The sequence below is a fragment of the Gymnoscopelus microlampas genome (genome assembly GCF_963454915.1).
Source record: "Gymnoscopelus microlampas genome assembly, chromosome: 12".
Taxonomy (NCBI): domain Eukaryota; kingdom Metazoa; phylum Chordata; class Actinopteri; order Myctophiformes; family Myctophidae; genus Gymnoscopelus; species Gymnoscopelus microlampas.
The window spans coordinates 31,715,496-31,735,145 of NC_139949.1; the positions used below are offsets into that span (position 1 = coordinate 31,715,496).

General features: G+C 41.0%; 1 protein-coding gene across 1 annotated transcript in view; it reads right to left on the bottom strand.

Moving 5' to 3' along the window:
- Positions 1 to 6,183: 6,183 nt before the first annotated feature.
- The window catches only part of ar (androgen receptor), a 44,929-nt gene continuing 31,462 nt past the window's right edge, over positions 6,184 to 19,650 (bottom strand). The window contains exons 5-8 of the mRNA XM_084073908.1: positions 13,433 to 13,577; positions 12,052 to 12,182; positions 7,479 to 7,630; positions 6,184 to 7,360 (exon numbers count right to left, since the gene is read on the bottom strand). Of these exons, the coding sequence (XP_083930034.1) occupies positions 7,202 to 7,360; positions 7,479 to 7,630; positions 12,052 to 12,182; positions 13,433 to 13,577 (587 nt within the window). The 3' untranslated portion in view covers positions 6,184 to 7,201. The remainder of the gene's footprint in view (positions 7,361 to 7,478; positions 7,631 to 12,051; positions 12,183 to 13,432; positions 13,578 to 19,650) is intronic.

Genomic DNA, 19,650 nt, shown 5'->3' on the forward strand with positions numbered 1-19,650 from the left:
TTCATTCACAATTAAGTATCACCATCCTGGGGCCTATTACACGAAAGGAGAATTAAATAAGCCTGGATTTAAATCAAATCCAGGTTTGACAAAGTCTGGTCTGTACAGCCTGGTTTATTGTTCCATGAACGCCAAGCCAGGCTGAAAAGGAGCGACTTTGTCGAGCTAGACCTTGTCAAGCCAGGCTGTGTCGAGCCAGGATGGTAAAGCCAGGCTTCACGTATTCCTATAAAAGACCATGAAAGTCGATAGCAGAATCCTTGAACTTGACCAATCATGGAGCCCAAAACCAGAGTGGCGTTCTTCTCTGTGGCTGAACGGCAGCACTGCAGCAGCTCATGGAACAGTGGTGTTCCCAGGAATTACATTTAGGGCAGACGAGATTCTCCGGGGGGTACTCGGGGAAAAATCTCGGGGGAAACAAGTTAAAAACACTACACACACTGACTACAAAACTGAAAAGTAAAACTGGAGTAAAGGAGTGTAAAACCCTACTCTCTTTCAAAACTGCCCTAAAGATACACCTTCAGGAGGCTGCAATTGAAAAATGCCCCCTGTCCAAGTCCTAACCTACTCCATGTCCTAACCTAACCTACCCCCCTACCCCCCTCTCTTTCTTCTTTTGTACATATTTTTCACTCTTCATACCAGTAACCTGTAAACTGATTGTATGACATTCTATAGTAGTGTGTATATCTGTCTGTCTCTTATATATATACATTTGCATCACTATATAGGTGAGGGTCGCTCTGCTGAATGGATACGGTGGTGATTAGCTGCCTGCCTGCGTGAATGCCACGCTATGAGCTTGTAGATATGCTATTTTTTTTATCTTGAAAATGTGTGCATATCTTTGAAATATACATACATTTTAAAGCGAACATTTTTAACTCAAATCTTTGCTTCTGGGGGTCCCTGGCACAAAACATTTTCAGATGGAGGTCTGCAGCCAAATGTATATCAATTTAGGGGTCCTTGGCATGAAAAAGTTTGAAAACCACTGTTCTAAATGGCAGTGGTTCATCAAATTTCTCTGATGTTTCTCCGGGAGCCGGGGTCTTGACTCAAGACCCAAAAGAGAAATTTGATGTCTCTCCCCCCATCAAACGCTGGGGACCCCCAGCGTGGTCAAGAGCCCCCCCCCCCCCCCCCCCCCCCGGCCCTGGGAAAAAATCTCCTGTTATCGGACGGTCTGAGGTTGGCAGGTATGTCCGTGGTAGGTAGAAAATGTATTTAAGCCTATGACATGTTCAAAATATAGACATGAACAAAGTCAGTCGGGATGAGAATTCTCCTCTTCAAGCTCGGCGCTCGTAAAGACAGTGATGTCACTGAAATGCGACTACTTGTCAGTCTGTCGTCTCCCCTCTGCTGTGTTAACATTATGGGAAACCCATTCAAGTGACAAATTAAATGTGAAACACAAACTATTGAGAAAACAAGATGATATGTTGATAAAGACAGTCTATATACTATACATTTGGAAAAAAAAAATTATTCTCGTTTTTTATACTCGCATTAATCTCATAGAGAATGCATTGACAGCTGCAGTACATCGTTCTAACGGACCTTGCGTGGGTGCACTGTCTCAATAGAAATTTGTAGTCCCTGTGTGCCTATGTATTCAATTCATCAATATAGCATACTATTAACACAATAATATATGTCTGATGTATAAAAGAGATGGGGAAAATTACATTTACCTACCCTTTTGGTCTCCTGATAGATGTTTTTTTCAGGCCAAAGAAACCAGTGTTAAGAATTTAATGGACGGTGTCAGGGAATTCCACATTTTGATGGCAGAGCAGTAGAATGAAAACTTTGCCATGTTTGTTCTAAATTTGGGTGGTACCAGCTCATGCTCGCTCCCTCTAGTGTTGTGGCTGTCACTCACTTTGGAGAAGTAGTTAGACAGGTAGGAGGGTATAGAGGGCATTGTCTCTTTGACTATCTTAAATACCAATCCCAGTGATATTTGCTTAACACTGTCTTCTACCCTGAGCCATGCCAAACTTACAAAGTGTGTTGGAATTTGGTGGGTCATGGGCTTAAGGCTGAGAAGTAGTCATCAGTATCAGTTTGTTTGGGAGGTCTGAAGCATAATCAAAATGGCATTGAATGAGGGCTCCAGCTATAGTCTTGAGTATTGGACAACCCAGCATCCCACCTGTATGTCTGTGTGCAAGAGAACCCATTACCCCACATGTCTGTGTGCTAGAGAACCCAGTACCCCACCTGTCTGTCTGTGTGCACCTGGAGCCTGGTATACAGTGACAGGTCCTGAGCACCTCTACTGCAACAGTCCTCCTGAATCCAAATCCAAAATCCAAAACACCACAACACTATTAAACATCCCAACGATTGTATGTCCATGTCATTACAGTTCTCAGATACTGTAGCAAACATATCACTCATACATTTGTTGAAATGTCTCACACTCTTCTCCTCCAGGCTATCGTGCGAGTTGACCAGCCATAACCCACCTTGTTATTTGTCATTTGGTTATGGTAGAAATGCTGAGTGAAATCCCAGCTCCAAACACACCAACCTTCTTGTTTTTAACAGGGTTAAATGCTGATATATCCTCACTTTGGCTCTTAATTTGGTGACAACATTTACCACATTATTGAACCTATAACCAACACTTCAACATCACAGTTTGCATCGGTTTCTCTCACTCTCAGACTGTCTCTCTTCCTCTTTTTTTAGTCCCATCCCTCTCAGAATCAGAGTAGGCTGACTGCAGTTGATTGAGACCTGGCTCCACAATGACATTGTGTCCATGACCTTGGTATACGTCTGTGTAAGGAAGCAGTCTAGATACTAAATGGGCATCTTCATGCTTGTCTCTGTTGTTTGATTTTAGGTTAAGACTTTAAGCACCTCTCTTACTTAAATGAAAACTACCGGTACATGTTACGTTTTTATTTTTTATTAAAAATGTCATCCTATTTTGTCTCTCACTCATCTGTGATCTTTTATTGTCTCATGGCTGGACGGCCGAAGGTCAGAGAGGTGGAGACTGTTTTCTCCCCTGTTCGTCCATCCGTGTGCCTGTGTCTTAGAGCAGCTAATCTCCGGCACCGCTGGAACAATCGGCGTATACTTGTGTGAGGCAAAGGAAGAACCTCTGCCCCTAATCTTTCACATCGGCCTGTTATAGCGCCACCAGAACACATTTTTTATATTACTCCTACAGATTTTGTCCAAACCTCACGCCAGACGCGTCGCTAGGTCTCTACTAGGTTGGCCGCAGGCAACGGGCACATGCGGGGGGGGGTACTTTTCCCGGATTTGGGTACTTTTCCCCCCGTTTTTTGTTACTTTATTTCGGTTTTAGGGTTAGGGGTAGGGTTAGGTTAGGGCAGTGGTATTCAACTAGATTAGGCAGGGGGCCACCATTGTAAAAATGACTTGAAGTCGGGGGCCACAAGCCAGAACAACAGAAATGGACAAAATGTTAATTCATGGTTAATGGTTAGGTCCGATAGGACACAGCAATGGACATATATGTCCAATATGTTAACTTAGGGCCTGCATTTATGCATTTTGATGTTTGATAGGATCATTTCTGTGCCGGTCCTTCAGTGCACAGGCTTAGATTTTGATATGAAGGACATAGGAGGTAGATAACAGTGTGCTCTGTGGACGGGTCATTGTAATGGAAGCGTATTTTTGGAGGCAGGCTGGCAAGGAGAAGTGCATACATGTTTGTATGAATGAAAGGATTTTGCTTTTTTTCTGCGCACTCAGATGCACTTATGGAGATGGAGAAGATGAAACATTGACAAAATTCAGGTGAATTATGTTTTGTAAAATGGACAACATCCACTCAAGACCCAGACATAGTTCAAGTGGATGGTTTGTGATGGATGAACTGCACACAGAACTCATCTGTTATACTCATACTTTTGCTTTTGAAACTTGTACTTTTGATACTTAAATACAATTTAACACCAGATAGGCAGATACTTTACTTGAGTACATATGAATTGAGGTGTATTTTCTTATGGGTGACTTGCAGCAAAGATTACATTTACCCCCATTTGGGTTCTTGTATCAGTGTTTTGACTGCAAATGCAGTACTCGTGGCTTTTAATTGGGACTGAGTGAGCCACAAGAAAGCTCCGCTGGGGCCGGATTTGGCCTGCGGGCCTCCAGTTGAATATCACTGGGTTAGGGTGATAGATATATAATTAAAAAAATAAAAACTTTTTTAAAATCTTTTTTATTGGTGGCTTTGGATAAAACAATGGTGGCTATAGCCACCGAAGCCCCCCCCCTAACAACGCCACTGCCTCACGCAAATTGGTGCAGATTATTGCTATGTGATCAAGACAAAGACGTACCTGTCAGATTTCTCATATTCCATCCTGATTAACTATAATTGGCTTCCCCCCTGATTCCTTGGATCATGACGCAACATATAGACCCTGACCATTTGTGCCAAAAGACATTTTCTGCCATTTTGTGTTTTCTTCAAAACACACTTTGTGCAATACAATAGATTTGTACAATAGATTTGTCAAATTCTCGCAAATCGGTACACATTAGCCCTGGGGTCATCTGACCAAGATGTGTAAGTCTGATTTTTTAGATCACATTCCAATTGGCTATGACTGCCTTCCAAACTTTGCGGGCCCTGGCGGAAACCTGTGCTGAGTGTGCTCTGAGCTGAGGAGAACGCCTTTCTAGTTTAATTATGATGTATTATCCATATTCTGCACATCCTACATTTTGTTTCAACTCAATCTTGAGTTTGATTTGGTACTGAGTTTGGACAGAAGACTAAAAACAATATTAAGTAGAAAACAATCAGATTTTAAAACATGATCAAATCCACAGTTTAAATAATGGTAATTTTCAGTCACATGTTAATTCACTGCTTTAATGGCCTTTAAAAAGGTGATGAAGCTTTACACCCAATAAGTGAAAAACACTTAGATCACAAAAGGTATAAATCATACAAGAACTGACTTCCAAAGTCAAGTGTTTAGACACCAAAATGAACATTCATCTAATTGATATACATAGTTACTGCATCACATACAAAGAACCAGCCTAATATATAGCACATTCAGCACATACCAGCTATTCCATGTTTTCTGTACAGTAATTACACTGTAGCTAACTGTGAACAGCATCTTTCAGTTTTCAGGGGCATCATAGTGGCTCAGTAAATTAAGGCTTATAAAATGCAGTCGCATGGGTTCACATTTGGCTGATGACGTGCTTTCTTGTTACCCTCCCCTGATGTTTAATAAAGCTGTAATGCCAGAAAAAAGCAACTCTAAAAAAATATTTACATCATTAATTAAAAAGCAAAACAGTGACTGAATGAACAAATGTTTACTTAAAATAAAGAATCTGATACATTTCCAGGCACCATAGTCATTGTTTAAATACTATTGCCAAAAATCTAGATTGAAAAACAGACCTAAACGGAACAAAAACTGCAGTTATTGTCTTTTAGGGATTTTTTTTTATCTTGGACTTGTTGAGACTATCCGGTTGTATCAGTTCTAGTTGGCATAGCTAATCCAGCCTTTCCCAAAACAACAATAGATACATGTAAAGGGTATACGGTATAATTAATCATTGTGATGAGGTAAGGGCATATCCTGGCTCATGCTTTACCTGTCTTAAAAGCTGCTCCCCCCAACAAGCCCCTCCTTTATAAAAAGCAAATGTTGTATAAAAAGACGCATTTTGGTTAGAAGGCTGTTAAAAAAAATGTGCAGGCAGCTGAAGTTTTTCAATAAAACGTATACAAAAAGATGTAAAAGTTTACTTACAATAAGTACCATAGTTAAACATGTATACACTAATAAGCTATTAAGCATTACGAGACATGGTTTTGCTCAAACAATTGTAACAAGAGGAATAAATGCCGTATTTACAGCAACCAATCAGGACAAACTGATTTACATGCGTTGACTTTTGTAAAAATAGAAATACAATTTTAAGCATGCACCTTCAGTTGTTTTGTTTTTTTAAGATGTAGGATTAACCATTTTGACTTAGGAGGATGCAGAATAAGCCAGAGGTTAACTTTAACATCTCTTAAAATCTGAACTTTGCGAACAGGTTGCAAAAGACAAGAGTTGAGGTGAAATAAGTGTTTTCTTACACTCTAGCATCATATCTAAAAAACTATGGTATACTGCACTAAACCGTTTGGAATACTAATGCTAAAACCATTCCATGGTGGAAAGTAAAATTGGTCTATGAATCAGACGTACAGTAATTAGTGGTGGATATAATTGGCAAGAACAGATGTTGATGATTAGATGATTCCGGATGGTGGAGCAACTCCTGACCCTATTTCAAACATCAGTGCTATGTCTTAGAGACCAGGGCATCTAAATCTGAGGTTTAGAAGATCAGAAGTAAAGCATCAAAGCTTACAAAACGGTATGACTGAAGTTATATCAATCAATAGATAACATTCAATAAATCACTTTTTTTATCGTTGATTTTTTAAATTTGACTGTTAACAACACCAAAAATATGTTTCTACAAGTATACTACCCAGATGGTGACTAAAAGTGCAGAGTAACGATAAGCATGCTGTATATTTTAAAGACATTTGCATTGTACTGCAAAGTTCTACAGACAAAGCATGTGAATGTTTCAGTACATTCCATGTGTTTCAGTACAGTATGTATGCATTCTGTACGGTAAAAGTATAACTTGTGTACTATACAGTCGGTAGAAGTTTAAGCAAGCATATGTTAAGTCAGTGACAAACTACAAAATGGTGCTACACATAAAGTACGGTACTTTCAAGTCAAATTTAACCTTGCAAGTACAAGTATAATATTCTTTAGTTCCAACAGTAGAAGCAAGTGAATAGAGATTAGTGTTACCATTACCAACAGTCTGTTAATAACAGACTTTAAATTTCAGACCTCACATCTGTTTTAGTACACAAGGGTGCTTGGAAGAGACAACTGGCAAGTTGGCACATCATAGCTCTTGAGATAAATGCTTAAACCATTTTCTGAAAACAGTCTCTATTAAGTCTTAAAGGGAAAACTCAAGCAATGAAATAATGGTTACAAAATAGCAGTAAGTGCAATTAGGTTCAAATGTAGGTTACAAAACCAGTATAAAGCTTTACAGAAATGGTATAAAGCCTTAGTTTGAGTTTATGGAGGGAGCCAGCTTGAGTTACTTATTTACATGCTACACAATTCTTCTATTTGTGAAACAGAATTGGTTTCGCCAAGCCAGCCAGGATCTTTGGTACATGTACTGAGATTATCTCTCCAATCATCTCTGGAAAGCTGACCTTTGTGGGGAGAGACTGGGCTTGTACGAAAAGGTCGAATGTAAACTGATGGAGTTTCCTTATGATCTGTAAAAGAAGAGAGACATGAATGTGACAATGGTAACTGCAAAAGTTTGATCTACTTCCAAGGGTGAGAAGTAGATGAAATGAGATGTGTCCTCAACAGGGCAATCTTATAACCCACCGGTTGAAGGGAGTCCATGAGCCGGGTGAGTTGGTAGAATCTCTGGGAGCAATTAGACTTCCTTCCGTAGTGAATGAGGCGATCAAGTTCGTTGATGTACGTGAGACGTAACTCGTCAAAGTACTTTTGACTCTTCAGTCCCTCGACTGGAACTGTTAAAAACAGAAATCGTTGCTGACTAAAAGTGCATTCAATCAATCTTTCTGATCGATTGAATGACTTTGTTAATCCCCTGCAGGGGAAATTTGTTTCACCCAGACAGACAAACAACATCAACAATAACTACAGTACACTACAAAGTGTGAACAAAAACTACAATGCTACCTAAAATACCATAGAACTAAATATAAACTAGAAAAGTGTGCTCCTCAGAGCACAGGTCTCTGCAGGTCGGGTTGCCTACCCAGGGCCCGCAAAATTTGAAAGGCAGTCTTAGCCATTCGGAATGGGATCTGAAAAATCAGACATACATCTTGATCACATGGCTCCAGAGATAACATGAAATGGATTCTTGTATAAAAATACATTACTGCAAAAGTGATGAAATTGATATATAAAGTTATACACCCCCAAACTAAAAATAAAGACTGGCCGTTTGAGGTATATAAACTCATGTAGATTCACAATGGCAGCTCTGAGAGGTTTAAAACTTGACATACAAGCCAGAACATCCCTCTACATTCTAGAAAAGACTGAATGTCAATATCTGAATGGAAATGGGAGATAGTCATTTGAACACATACCTACAATAGGCGGAAATGTAAATCTATGTAAAATGTTTTCTTTACTTTGTAGTGACTCTGACATGGATTGTCATAGCAACACACATGATGGCCTGCTGGAAAGGTGCTGTCTACTGAATCCAGCAATATCTATATTTTGTAAATGTAGCTCACATACTCATGGAGTTATGTCACTAAACGTATATGGTGTCGCAAATGGGGGAAAATTAGAGCAGATTAGTTTTATTTTGACTTCACTTATCAAGGGTGGGAAAATATTAAGTCCCTTTCCCTAAAATGTATGAAATGTCCCAAACTTGAAAACATTTGACATTTTGAGAAATATGCAACTTTACCAATAGTGCAGAGAAAAATAGAACTACTAACAATTATTTAGTACACCTGGATGATGGAAACCAAGCTCCACCCATTTGATGCTCAAGGTTATCCTTGACAGCAAGTAATTCAATTCTATATCGGAGTTGATATCATTTAACATATTTGGTTACAGTCAAGTTATACTACAGTATTTGGCTCCACCTGCTCTATCTGCATCTTATTGCCTACATGGGTTTCTTCATAAACTGACAGATAAATCATTGCAAATATTTTGGAATGTGAAAATATGAGAAGGAACCTTGCCAGATCAACTAGCTAATTAGCTAGCAGGAGAGTGACAAAGTTTAGTGTAACAGACAAGAGCCTGTCCCGTAGCCTGCATTGACAATAGCAGCACCCTGACCTGTTTCACCAGAATGAAACAGAGCCTTAATTAGTATCAATGGTAACAATATAGTTACTGTACATAGATCCTAACAATAGTGTGGGTACAACATGGATACTGTACACATTCTGAAGTGTATCTTTTTTATTTTACCAGAATGGAGTGTGATACAACATTGTTTAACATACGAAGAGATCGTTTAATTTGTGGGAAGGCCAATACGAGACCAGGTCCAGAACATCTGACAGCCATTATGACTGGTGAAGGTAAGAGTACCAGAGACAAGGTCCTTCATGCAACATCAGAACGTTTGATGAAGTTGTACTGTACATCATCTGCAAATATAAAAGCTGCCTTAAACATTACATCTCTAAACAAAATATAGCAGCTGCCAGACGAAAACAAGAATCAGAACAGCAGACCAGTATCTATGACAAAGCTTTTATTAAGCTTGCTGAAGTCATTGACAGTTTTCTCTATAGAAATTAAAGTGATGACACTAAACTCCTTGACCGAGAGTTAAGACATACTGAAGACACTAGTCCATGCTTTTTTCTCAATATATCTGCAGCTCTATGTAGTATTTGCCTCTCAGAGAGATCTTGACCTGAATGTGCAGCTTCTCTCATTGCATATCCCATGGGCACACTTTCAGAGCATACCACATCAGACTTTCCAGCTCGTTCTACAAATTGTAATGCTGTATGAGCTTTTCCTTCAGTTTCCAGGATCTGTATTTAGTGTGTTGGCCCATCTCATCTTCTTCCTCAGACTTCCGTGTCTTCAGTATGTCATAATAACTCTCAGTCAAGGAGTTAAGTGTCATCACTTTAATTTCTTTAGAGAAAACAGTCAATGACTTCAGTGAGCTAAACAAAAGATTTTTCATAGATACTGGTCTGCTGTTCTGATTCTTGTTTCCGTCTGGCATCTGCTATATTTCGTTTTTAAGGCAGCTTTTATGTTATTTGGCATCATACTGTACGCAAAGATATCCGGGTACGAGAGCAGCCAATGATGTACAACTTCATCAACCTTTCTGACGTTGCATGAATGACCGTGTCTCTGGAACTCTTACCTGTACCAGTCATAATGGCTGTCAGATGTTCTGATCTTGTACTGGCCTTCCCACAAATGAAACATTATCTTTGTATGTTAAACGATGTTGTATCAACCCTACTCAGTCTTCTTGATGAAACTGGTGCAGGCATGATCTCACTCTCAACATTTGTAACTTGTTGCTCATTGATGTTGGTCGTACTGTAGTAGCTATACAAATGATACATGATACAATACCTTTATTTTGAATCAAAGTACTGTATATCATCTGTATGGAGACAGGGTTTTATGAACATCATCATCTCTCTGTTGAGCAACATTTAGTAAGCATTGAAGGCCTTCTGCTGTTTTTTTTTTTTACATATGGATTCCTATTTAAAAATGTTTATCACAGATGATACAAAGATTTGGATCCAAAGTTTGTACATCACACTCTATTCTGGTCAAATAAAAAATAAAAAGATACACTTCAGAATGTGTACAGTATCCATGTTGTACGTACACTATTGTTAGGCTCTATGTACAGTAACCATATTGTTACTAGTGATACTAATTAAAGGGATATTTCACTTAAAAAAAGGAAATTGGGTCATGTTATCATCTACTCAGGCTTCTGTGAACACCCAACACAGTTTTTAAGTTTCTCGATTCAGTATTTAGATATTTGATATTAATTTGATCAGACATGCCCCCTTCCTATACAAACTCAAACTCCATTTTAACCATGATAGATTCATCAAGAACACCCCTCCTTGGTTCTGGTGACACATACCGCCCTCCTAATACGCGACGGGGCCGTGTTTTTTCAATCACTTTTTTCATTTATCTTAATTTTTATTGTATTAACATTTTTAATTTTCCAAATCCTTTTTTTTTTAAATAAATGAAAAAGGTTAAAGTCACTCTCCAGCTAGCTAATTAGCTAGTTAATTTGGCACGGTCCTTCTCATGTTTTCAAATTCCAAAATATTTGCAATGATTTACCTGTCAGTTTATGAAGAAACCCATGTAGGCAATAAGATGCAGATTTTATAGTCTTTGATAGGGCAGGAGCCTATCTCCTGTTTCTGTAGCATGAGTACATCCCCCAGCCATGATGTACAAGTACACCCCCTGGACATGGCGCTAGTATGTCGCAGGGACTTACCCCCAATCCAACCCTTGATACCCTTGAGTCCCATTTTTATAGTCTTTGGTATGACACGGCCAGGGAACTGAACCCTGACCTCCTTATCTCAGTGCGAACACTCTAACCACGAGGCCACTGAATGTGTACTTCTATTAAAGAAAATAGAACAAGAACGAAATGACAAGTCATATATCTACCAGGTGCTCTGTGTGTGTGTGTGTGTGTGTGTGTGTGTGTGTGTGTGTGTGTGTGTGTGTGTGTGTGTGTGTGTGTGTGTGTGTGTGTGTGTGTGTGTGTGTGTGTGATTGTTTTCATAGACCTGATTGCTTGTTTTTCGGATTGCTTTGTTTTGTTTTTTGCCAAACCTGGCAACATTGCATATGTGACGCAAATAATGTTTTTTATTCCCAACAATAGCGAAGATTAAAGTCAGGGTGAACATGGCCAAATAATAACTTAATAGCCAAACTAGGTCCAATGAAGCACGCTAGCATTTAGGCTAACTCTGTTGCCTGAGGCCAGCACTGTCTGCATTGCAACTGTTGCAGTGTTGAAGGAGGGGAGCGGAGGGCATTTACTGCGGAGGACGGGCAGTCTCCCCATTGGCTTAAAGGACCGACAAAACGGGGAAGTGTCCCCATTGGCTTTAAAGGAGTGAAGGACAGCCAGGATAGCCAATGATTGAAAACATGTCGAACATGATGCAAATTTTTAGGATGACGATTTTTAGGATGACGATTAGGTCTGACGGTCTGACTCTTCGAGCACCTGGTAAAAAAATACTCTATTTCATGACACTGCTGCATCAACAGCAACATTTCAATATATCCACATTCATTACAATGAACCTGGTCACGATACATGAAGGAAATCACAGTTGCAATAATTGATACGTTTGTATTGATAATACTATTTGACACCTAGCGCAGAGACACTTACTAATACTGAAGAGGAGCAAGGCCTTCATGCAGAGGAACTCTTCCTGGGTGATCTGCAGGAGGACCAACTCCTGGGAGAAATGTCTCATCCGTATGCAGTGCTCATACATGCTGGAAATGTGCATGCGATGTCTGCAGAGGAAAGACGTGGAAAGGTCGAGGTGAGACACAATGTAATGAGAATGGGCAAATTAGAGAGGGTGAGGGAGCAATTGCTTATACAGTACATTGGATACTTATTTTGACATGAATGGATGTTAGAAAGTAGACAGGGGTAAAGGTCAGATCCAAGTGGTGACAATGGTGTCTTACTTTTTTCTCTAAGAACTTTAAACTAGCCAGGGCCTCAGATTCATGTGAATCAGCCAGGTCTGATTCACATTACAACATTTCAGTCACTGATCCATTACACATTATAGGATTTTGACAATCAGCCATATCTTCTCCGGTTCCAGGATATGGACTGCCCTGAAAAGTATTAATCATTTACCTGAATTCACTTTCATTTGGCTTTCATAAACTGCATAATACAGAAAAGTTGATACTACAGCATGCCAGAGAAAGCACGGGTCTGCTCTCTGCTAAAACGTCTTCCAGATGATCCTGTTTTAAACAGCCTCAAAGACTTCACCACAGATACCACTTCAAACTAATAATATTCAAGATCTGATCGACATATCATTTTCACTCACCTGCAACATTAGGACATTCAATTCTCAAAAACTAATCTTCCCCACAATAACACCAGTGACAATAGAACACCTGACCAGGAAAATCATTATGGTTCTGAGAGAACCTGCTGCAAGTATTTGTAGTTTGTGAAATCTTCAAAAAAGTATCTGTGTGTGTGTGTGTGTGTGTGTGTGTGTGTGTGTGTGTGTGTGTGTGTGTGTGTGTGTGTGTGTGTGTGTGTGTGTGTGTGTGTGTGTGTGTGTGTGTGTGTGTGTGTGTGTGTGTGTGTGTGTGTGTGCGAGTGAGTGAGTAAGAATGGTGGAGAGAGGACAGCGAAAGAGAAATACAGGCAGAGACAAAGCGGCACAGTTGTTTTGCGATTCTCAAACCTTTTAATTGCAAGGACCCCCAGTTTGGTATGCATTAGGCCACAGCCGCCCATAGCACTGAGAATGTACATATGGAACAATTTCCAGGAGGAGCGAGTGCATTTTCTGGAAAATGCACTCAATGTCCCTCACAATTTGTACACTCTCAAAAGTTACACAAAATTGTATCTGTAAGGGAATTCTTTTTACTACAGCAACTATCAAAAATTAGCTGGGGCCCCCTGTAACACCCCAAGGACCCCTGGGGGTCCTCGGACCTCAGTTTAAGAGCCACTGATTTAGAACAGATAAGTGAATTTGGGATGTCACAGCTCCACATACTCATTGAAAACCAGATCCGGTGCGAAGTAAAGCATTCTGCCGTTGACATTCTTATAGGACCTCCATCCCAAGGCAAACACCATCACCCCCATCCATGCATGTTGAATGACTGTCATCTGGTCATCCACGTGGAGATCTCTAAAACCTGACCACATCATTGAGAGACATAGAATGTTACTTAACATGAGCAATTACTGCACTTTTAATCCCAGTGGTCATGTTTTTAGAATAACAGAAACCATAAGAAATACTGTATACAAATATAAAAGATGGGGAAAAAAATTGTGACATAGGCAAGTCATAATTCATAGGCTCTATGCATGACAGTAGTCCTGGATAATTCTACGTTACTTGATATCCTTTGACGGTTACATTTTAAACCGGCTACTGTGCCAAACAAGCGAAGATATGGGTACGTGAACTGGAACCGGAAAAGCCTACTTAATTTTCTTTGCACTTGAATGAAACTCAGCCTATCCTACATATACTGTAATTAAGGAAACCTCTGTGGACAGGATCTGTCTGTTCAGTATCGTGTGGGTTCCTCTCTGTGTGTGTGTGTGTGTGTGTGTGTGTGTGTGTGTGTGTGTGTGTGTGTGCGCGCGCGCGCTCACTCGCTGTGGAGCGGGTGTGTGTGTTCACTGTGGGTCCACGACGCGGCATCGGGACATGCGTGCGTGTGTGTTCCATCCCTGATATACTGTCTGTGCACAGCGCAGTCAGTATATCAAACAGTCAGTATATACAAACAGTCCTTAGGCTGGGGCCTAAGGACAAAGGGGGCATGCCCATGTATGGAGAAAACAGGTACAAAACATGCCCATGTATGGACGAAAGGGGGACAGACTTTTATGGCTGGGGCCTAAGGACAAAGGGGGCATGCCCATGTATGGAGAAAACAGGTACAAAACATGCCCATGTATGGACGAAAGGGGGACAGACTTTTATGGCTGGGGCCTAAGGACAAAGGGGACATGCCCATGTATGGAGAAAACAGGTAAAAAGCCTCATGTAAGCCAGACCCCCTGGGTCCGGCAAAAAAACACTTCACTTCACACTGGGTGTGATTTTTAGGATGACGATTAGGTCTGACTGTTTGTAGACTCAGGCGCTCTTCGAGCACCTGGTAAAACAATACTCTATTTCATGACACTGCTGCATCAACAGCAACATTTCAATATATCCACATTCATTACAATGAACCTGGTCTCGATACATGAAGGAAATCACAGTTGCAATAATTGATAAGTTTGTATTGATAATACTATTTGACACCTAGCGCAGAGACACTTACTAATACTGAAGAGGAGCAAGGCCTTCATACAGAGGAACTCTTCCTGGGTGATCTGCAGGAGGACCAACTCCTGGGAGAAATGACTCATCCGTATGCAGTGCTCATACCTGGAACCTCTGTGGATAGGATCTGTCTGTTCAGAATCGTGTGGGTCCCGCTGTGTGTGTGTGTGTGTGTTTGTGTGTGTGTGTGTGTGTGTGTGTGTGTGTGTGTGTGCGCGCGCGCTCGCTGTGGAGCAGGTGTGTGTGTTCACTGTGGGTCCACGACGCGGCAACGGGACATGCGTGCGTGTGTGTTCCATCCCTGATATACTGTCTGTGCACAGCGCATAACCCAAACTGCACATACTGTACTTTGGGTGCTCATATCCGCAGACGGGTATGCACTAGTCAGTCATAATTTTAAGTATATGGGCCTTATTCACTAAGCTTGTTTACATCCATATTTTGGACTTTTCGGCATTTACGCAAATTCCCACATTACCCTATTGTGCCGAATATAAGAGCGGGTGTGGGGCGGAGCGGGTGTGTGTGTTTACTGTGGGTCCACGACGCGGCATCGGGACATGCGTGCGTGTGTGTTCCATCCCTGATATACTGTCTGTGCACAGCGCAGTCAGTATATCAAACATATATAAGAGTGTCCCCATTGGAGTGTCCCCATTGGAGTGCCGAATATAAGAGTGTCCCCATTGGCTTTAAAGGAGTGAAGGACAGCCAGGATAGCCAATGATTGAAAACATGTCGAACATGATGCAAAGTTTTAGGATGACATTTTATTCCAGTAAAAATATCCTAAAAAATGGGGTCGTATTATATTTGGGGTCTAGACTTTTTTACATGTCATTATTACACATCTGCACCAAAAGATGGCGCCCATATCGCTGAAACCAGTGTTCTGAATCGAGCGAGTGAACCAACACACGCGGACAACAACTACAGCTGTGATGTAAAATGGAGTGTCTCAAAAGTTGGCCAAGTTAGCAAACAACAGAGGAGAAGTTATGATGCCAATTTTAAGATAATGGTGATCAACACGGCAGAGTCATCAAACAACTGCCAAGCCAACTGCCAAGCCAACTGCCAGAAAATATGGTGTCACAGAATGTCATGTTCAAAAATGGTGAGCACAAAAAGGCTGTCTTAAAAGTGCCAACAGTCAGAGAAAAGCTTTCCGGCTTTACAGCGGCCACTTCCAAAAGATTGATAGAAGGGTGTGTGAATACGTTACTGAAAGACGGAATGACGGAATGCCCATCACCAGAGCCGTGATCCAGTTAAAGGCACTGGAAATAGCCAAAGAGCTGAACGTCCCCCCCACTGTGTTCAAAGCGAGTCTCGGCTGGTGTAAAAGAATGATGCGGCGTAATGGATTTGCGCTACGGCGCAGGACAAGCCTTGCCCAGCGCTGTGAGCGATGAACGGGGACCTAGTGATCATCCCAGGGGGAATGACAAGCCAGCTACAGGTGCTTGATGGGGTCGTCAACAAGCCATTTAGGGATAATCTGCGCAAAAGATACACAGAGTGGCTCCTGTCTGCAGATCATGCACTGACGCCGACTGGAAAGATCCAGAAGCCAAAGATCCAGATGAAGAAGAACATCAACAATGGATTCAAGAAATGCTGCATCTCCAACGCCATGGATGGCAGTGAGGATGACGTTCTATGGGAGGAGCCCGGGGAACAAGAGGACAGGGGGAGTGATGAGAGCGAGCCTAGTGAGGCAGAAGACCTCTGTGAGGAATAGACTGTCTAATCTGATATGACACATCTGAGGAACCAAGTAGGACACTTTACACTACTGTTTTATTGCACGTTTGTATTGCAATTCAGCACCCTTTTTCCTTTTTTCCCCAGTTAGATGTGTTGCATATGAAGAGGCCAGTTTACACAACAGTTTTACTGGACTTTTGTATTGCAAATTGCAATAGCCTATAGCAAACACAGTTTTGTCCAAGTTCCAAGCCAAATGGATTTGCACTACTGCATTATTGCGCTGTTGTTTCATTACAGTTAGATGTATTGGATTACTGTTTCGTTGCAATCTAGAATTAGTTTTTCACAGTGTGAATTGCTAATGTTGTTCTTCAATAAGACTTGACTTTGATGGTTAAGGAAGTTATTGAAAATTTGACATGCTACATGGTTGTTGCTTATTCACTGAGAGTGATAGAATGAGTGTTACTGGTATAAGAAATACCAAGAGACTAGTTTATTAAAACAATTGTGACTGTACCTTTAACACATTGTCTGCCAAGGACGTAAGCTTACTTCCTTTAAAATAAAACACTTGCCTGCCAAGAAAGTATGTATGTTTACGTCTTTTAGAAAAAAAGAATCCACAAGAGGAGCTCTAACACAACATAGGAATGATCCCTTGAGAGAAGGAGTGTACGGATGTGACGGCATCCCAAAAAACGTCACCTCCGTCCACTCCGATATTAGGATTTGTAGAAAAACACAACTCCTTTTTTTTTGGTGAAAACAAGCCTTATTCAACGGGCGATGGCAACAAAATGGCCTATCGCGGTTACCCTTTTTGGTAACACTTTACTTAAAGGTCGGGTCTAATGCATTATAATCGTGTTTATGCATTATAATGTGCTTATAAGGCATTATAACACTCATTATAAATGCTTATAATTATGCTTATTACACGGCTTGGTTGAATGCTCGATTCTGATTGGTCAGTCATCGGTCATTATTTCTGGATAATGACCGATAAGCTCAATAACGGACCGCTGTCTAATCAGAGACTCAGAACACCTGCTCATATCAACCTGCGCTGCTTGATTTTATGCTTTATCCAACATGACAGCCATGTAAACAAACAACCAATGTCATTTACAACTAAACGTTGCTCTAAAGAATGTTTTTGAAAACATTTGAAGTGAGAAATAGACGATGCAATAACCGAAAAGTCATTCTATTTGATCCACTACACTTCCTTGTTTATCGTGGCGCAACAACGGGGGAATACCAAAACGCTCGCCCCAAAACATAGTCGCCCCGGGGCAAATCCGGCGGTATTACAGGCAAATCGGCAGTAAATAGAATGGGGGGCGAGTGTGTTTTGGGGCGAGTTTTTTCCATTTCGTCATTTGTTTTTGCGAGGCGAACTTGTCCGCCCAGCCCAATACTTATGGAATACTTTCATTGCCGTAAGCAAGGAAATACTTCGTTTTGTTGTTACTTTTGGGTAAATGTATTTATGTATTTATTAAGTAGCCGTGTAATAAGCGGGATAATGCATGGGGAGGTAGTCATTATTGAAATTTAAAGCCCTTCAGGGCGATTAACCACCGAGGCGCAGCCGTCGGGCTTTAAATTTCAATAATGACTACCTCCCCATGCATTATCCCATGCATAACAACTTATAACAACGTTTATAACGTATTATAAGTGCTGGTCATAATTCATTATTATGCTCAATGGAACAGCACATTATAACTACCATACATAGTTATTTATAAAGTGTCTTTGTTATAAGTTGTTATGCATACTTATAAACATTTATGACAAGTGTTATGAAGCATTATAAGTGCATTATAATGCACTAGAGTCTCGGGGGGCTATGCCCCCCGAGACCCCATCCGCTGCGCGGGGCTTTGCGTTTGTTGGTCCCTCCATGTCCCTCTGTCTGTATGTATTAAGTAATAAAAAATAAAAAAAAGTAAATGGGGGTCCGCGGACCCCTCGCGGAACCCCTGGAGTGCCGTGCGAAACAGCGCGTACCCCTTCAGACCCCATATAGATCCACCGTCTTGCTCCATGTGGCTTTTGTTTTTTCATGAACCTCCTTGTTTGTTTCTGCCGCTTGTTTTTCAAGAACCTGACTAGAACCTGGCATTCCGACTGACATCACTGACGAATCCTTGGTATTTTTACTTCCGGGTTGCATAATGGTGACATCACTGTCGAATCCTTGGTGTCATGATCCTAGCTCTTTTGTGTTTACCAGATGCGTCACCACTATGCGCTGTTGTTTTTTTCCACGCTCGCGCTAATGAAACACTAAACGGAGAAGCGTGTGGTTGTGAGGTAGAGCGTTAATTTATTAGCACTGTACTGACCTGAATGGAGTGTGGAAGCACAAGACACGGTGCAATGAAGTAGAAGAATGTGTGTGTGGAGCCGAGAGGCGGTTGAAGCGAAGGACGCTGATTTCAATGGCCGCCGCTTCGTGTTGTTTCGGCTGTGGCCGTCGGCGTTCGGTTGTGCTGACGGTAAACGATGCGAAAGTGTTTCCCCGTCCGGTGTGATCGTAATGTGGTGAGTAGAATTAATTATGTTCCGTGGAGGCAAATGTGTAGTGACCAATGAGAAGTACCCTACGCCACCCGTAAATTCAGCGTGCACGTTGTGGCTGGTGTTGTGGTGACATGTCATATGTAGTTGTTGTGTTTAGTCCAAATCAATGCTGTGGGTATGGCGTCAGCGGCGAGAGGTCCAAATGAATGGAGTGGGTGTGGCGTCAGCGGCGGAAGTCAATTCTCCAATTATATAAGTAGATTATAATTGCATTATAATGCATTATAGACGCAACCTTTAAGTAAAGTGTTACCTGGTAGTTATAATGTGCTGTTCCACTGAATTTATAAAAAAATATACGAAGGATCTTGTTAATTAACATTGTACCAGAGCCAAAATTCTTTCTGTTAGGACTCTACCCAGTTGGACACAGAATAAAGCGCAATGAGAGAATATTTATAGATATTTGTCTTTTATAAGCTAAAAGAGTAATAGTATTGACCTGGAAGAGGCCGGACAAACCAAGCATTGCATAGTGGTTCAGGGAACTGTCTTTATGTCTACCTCTGGAAAAAATCACATATATCCTTAAGGAGAAACAAGCGTTGTTTCAGGAGGTGTGGGGTCGTTTTATACAATACATGGAAAACAATAATCTGTCACATTTAATG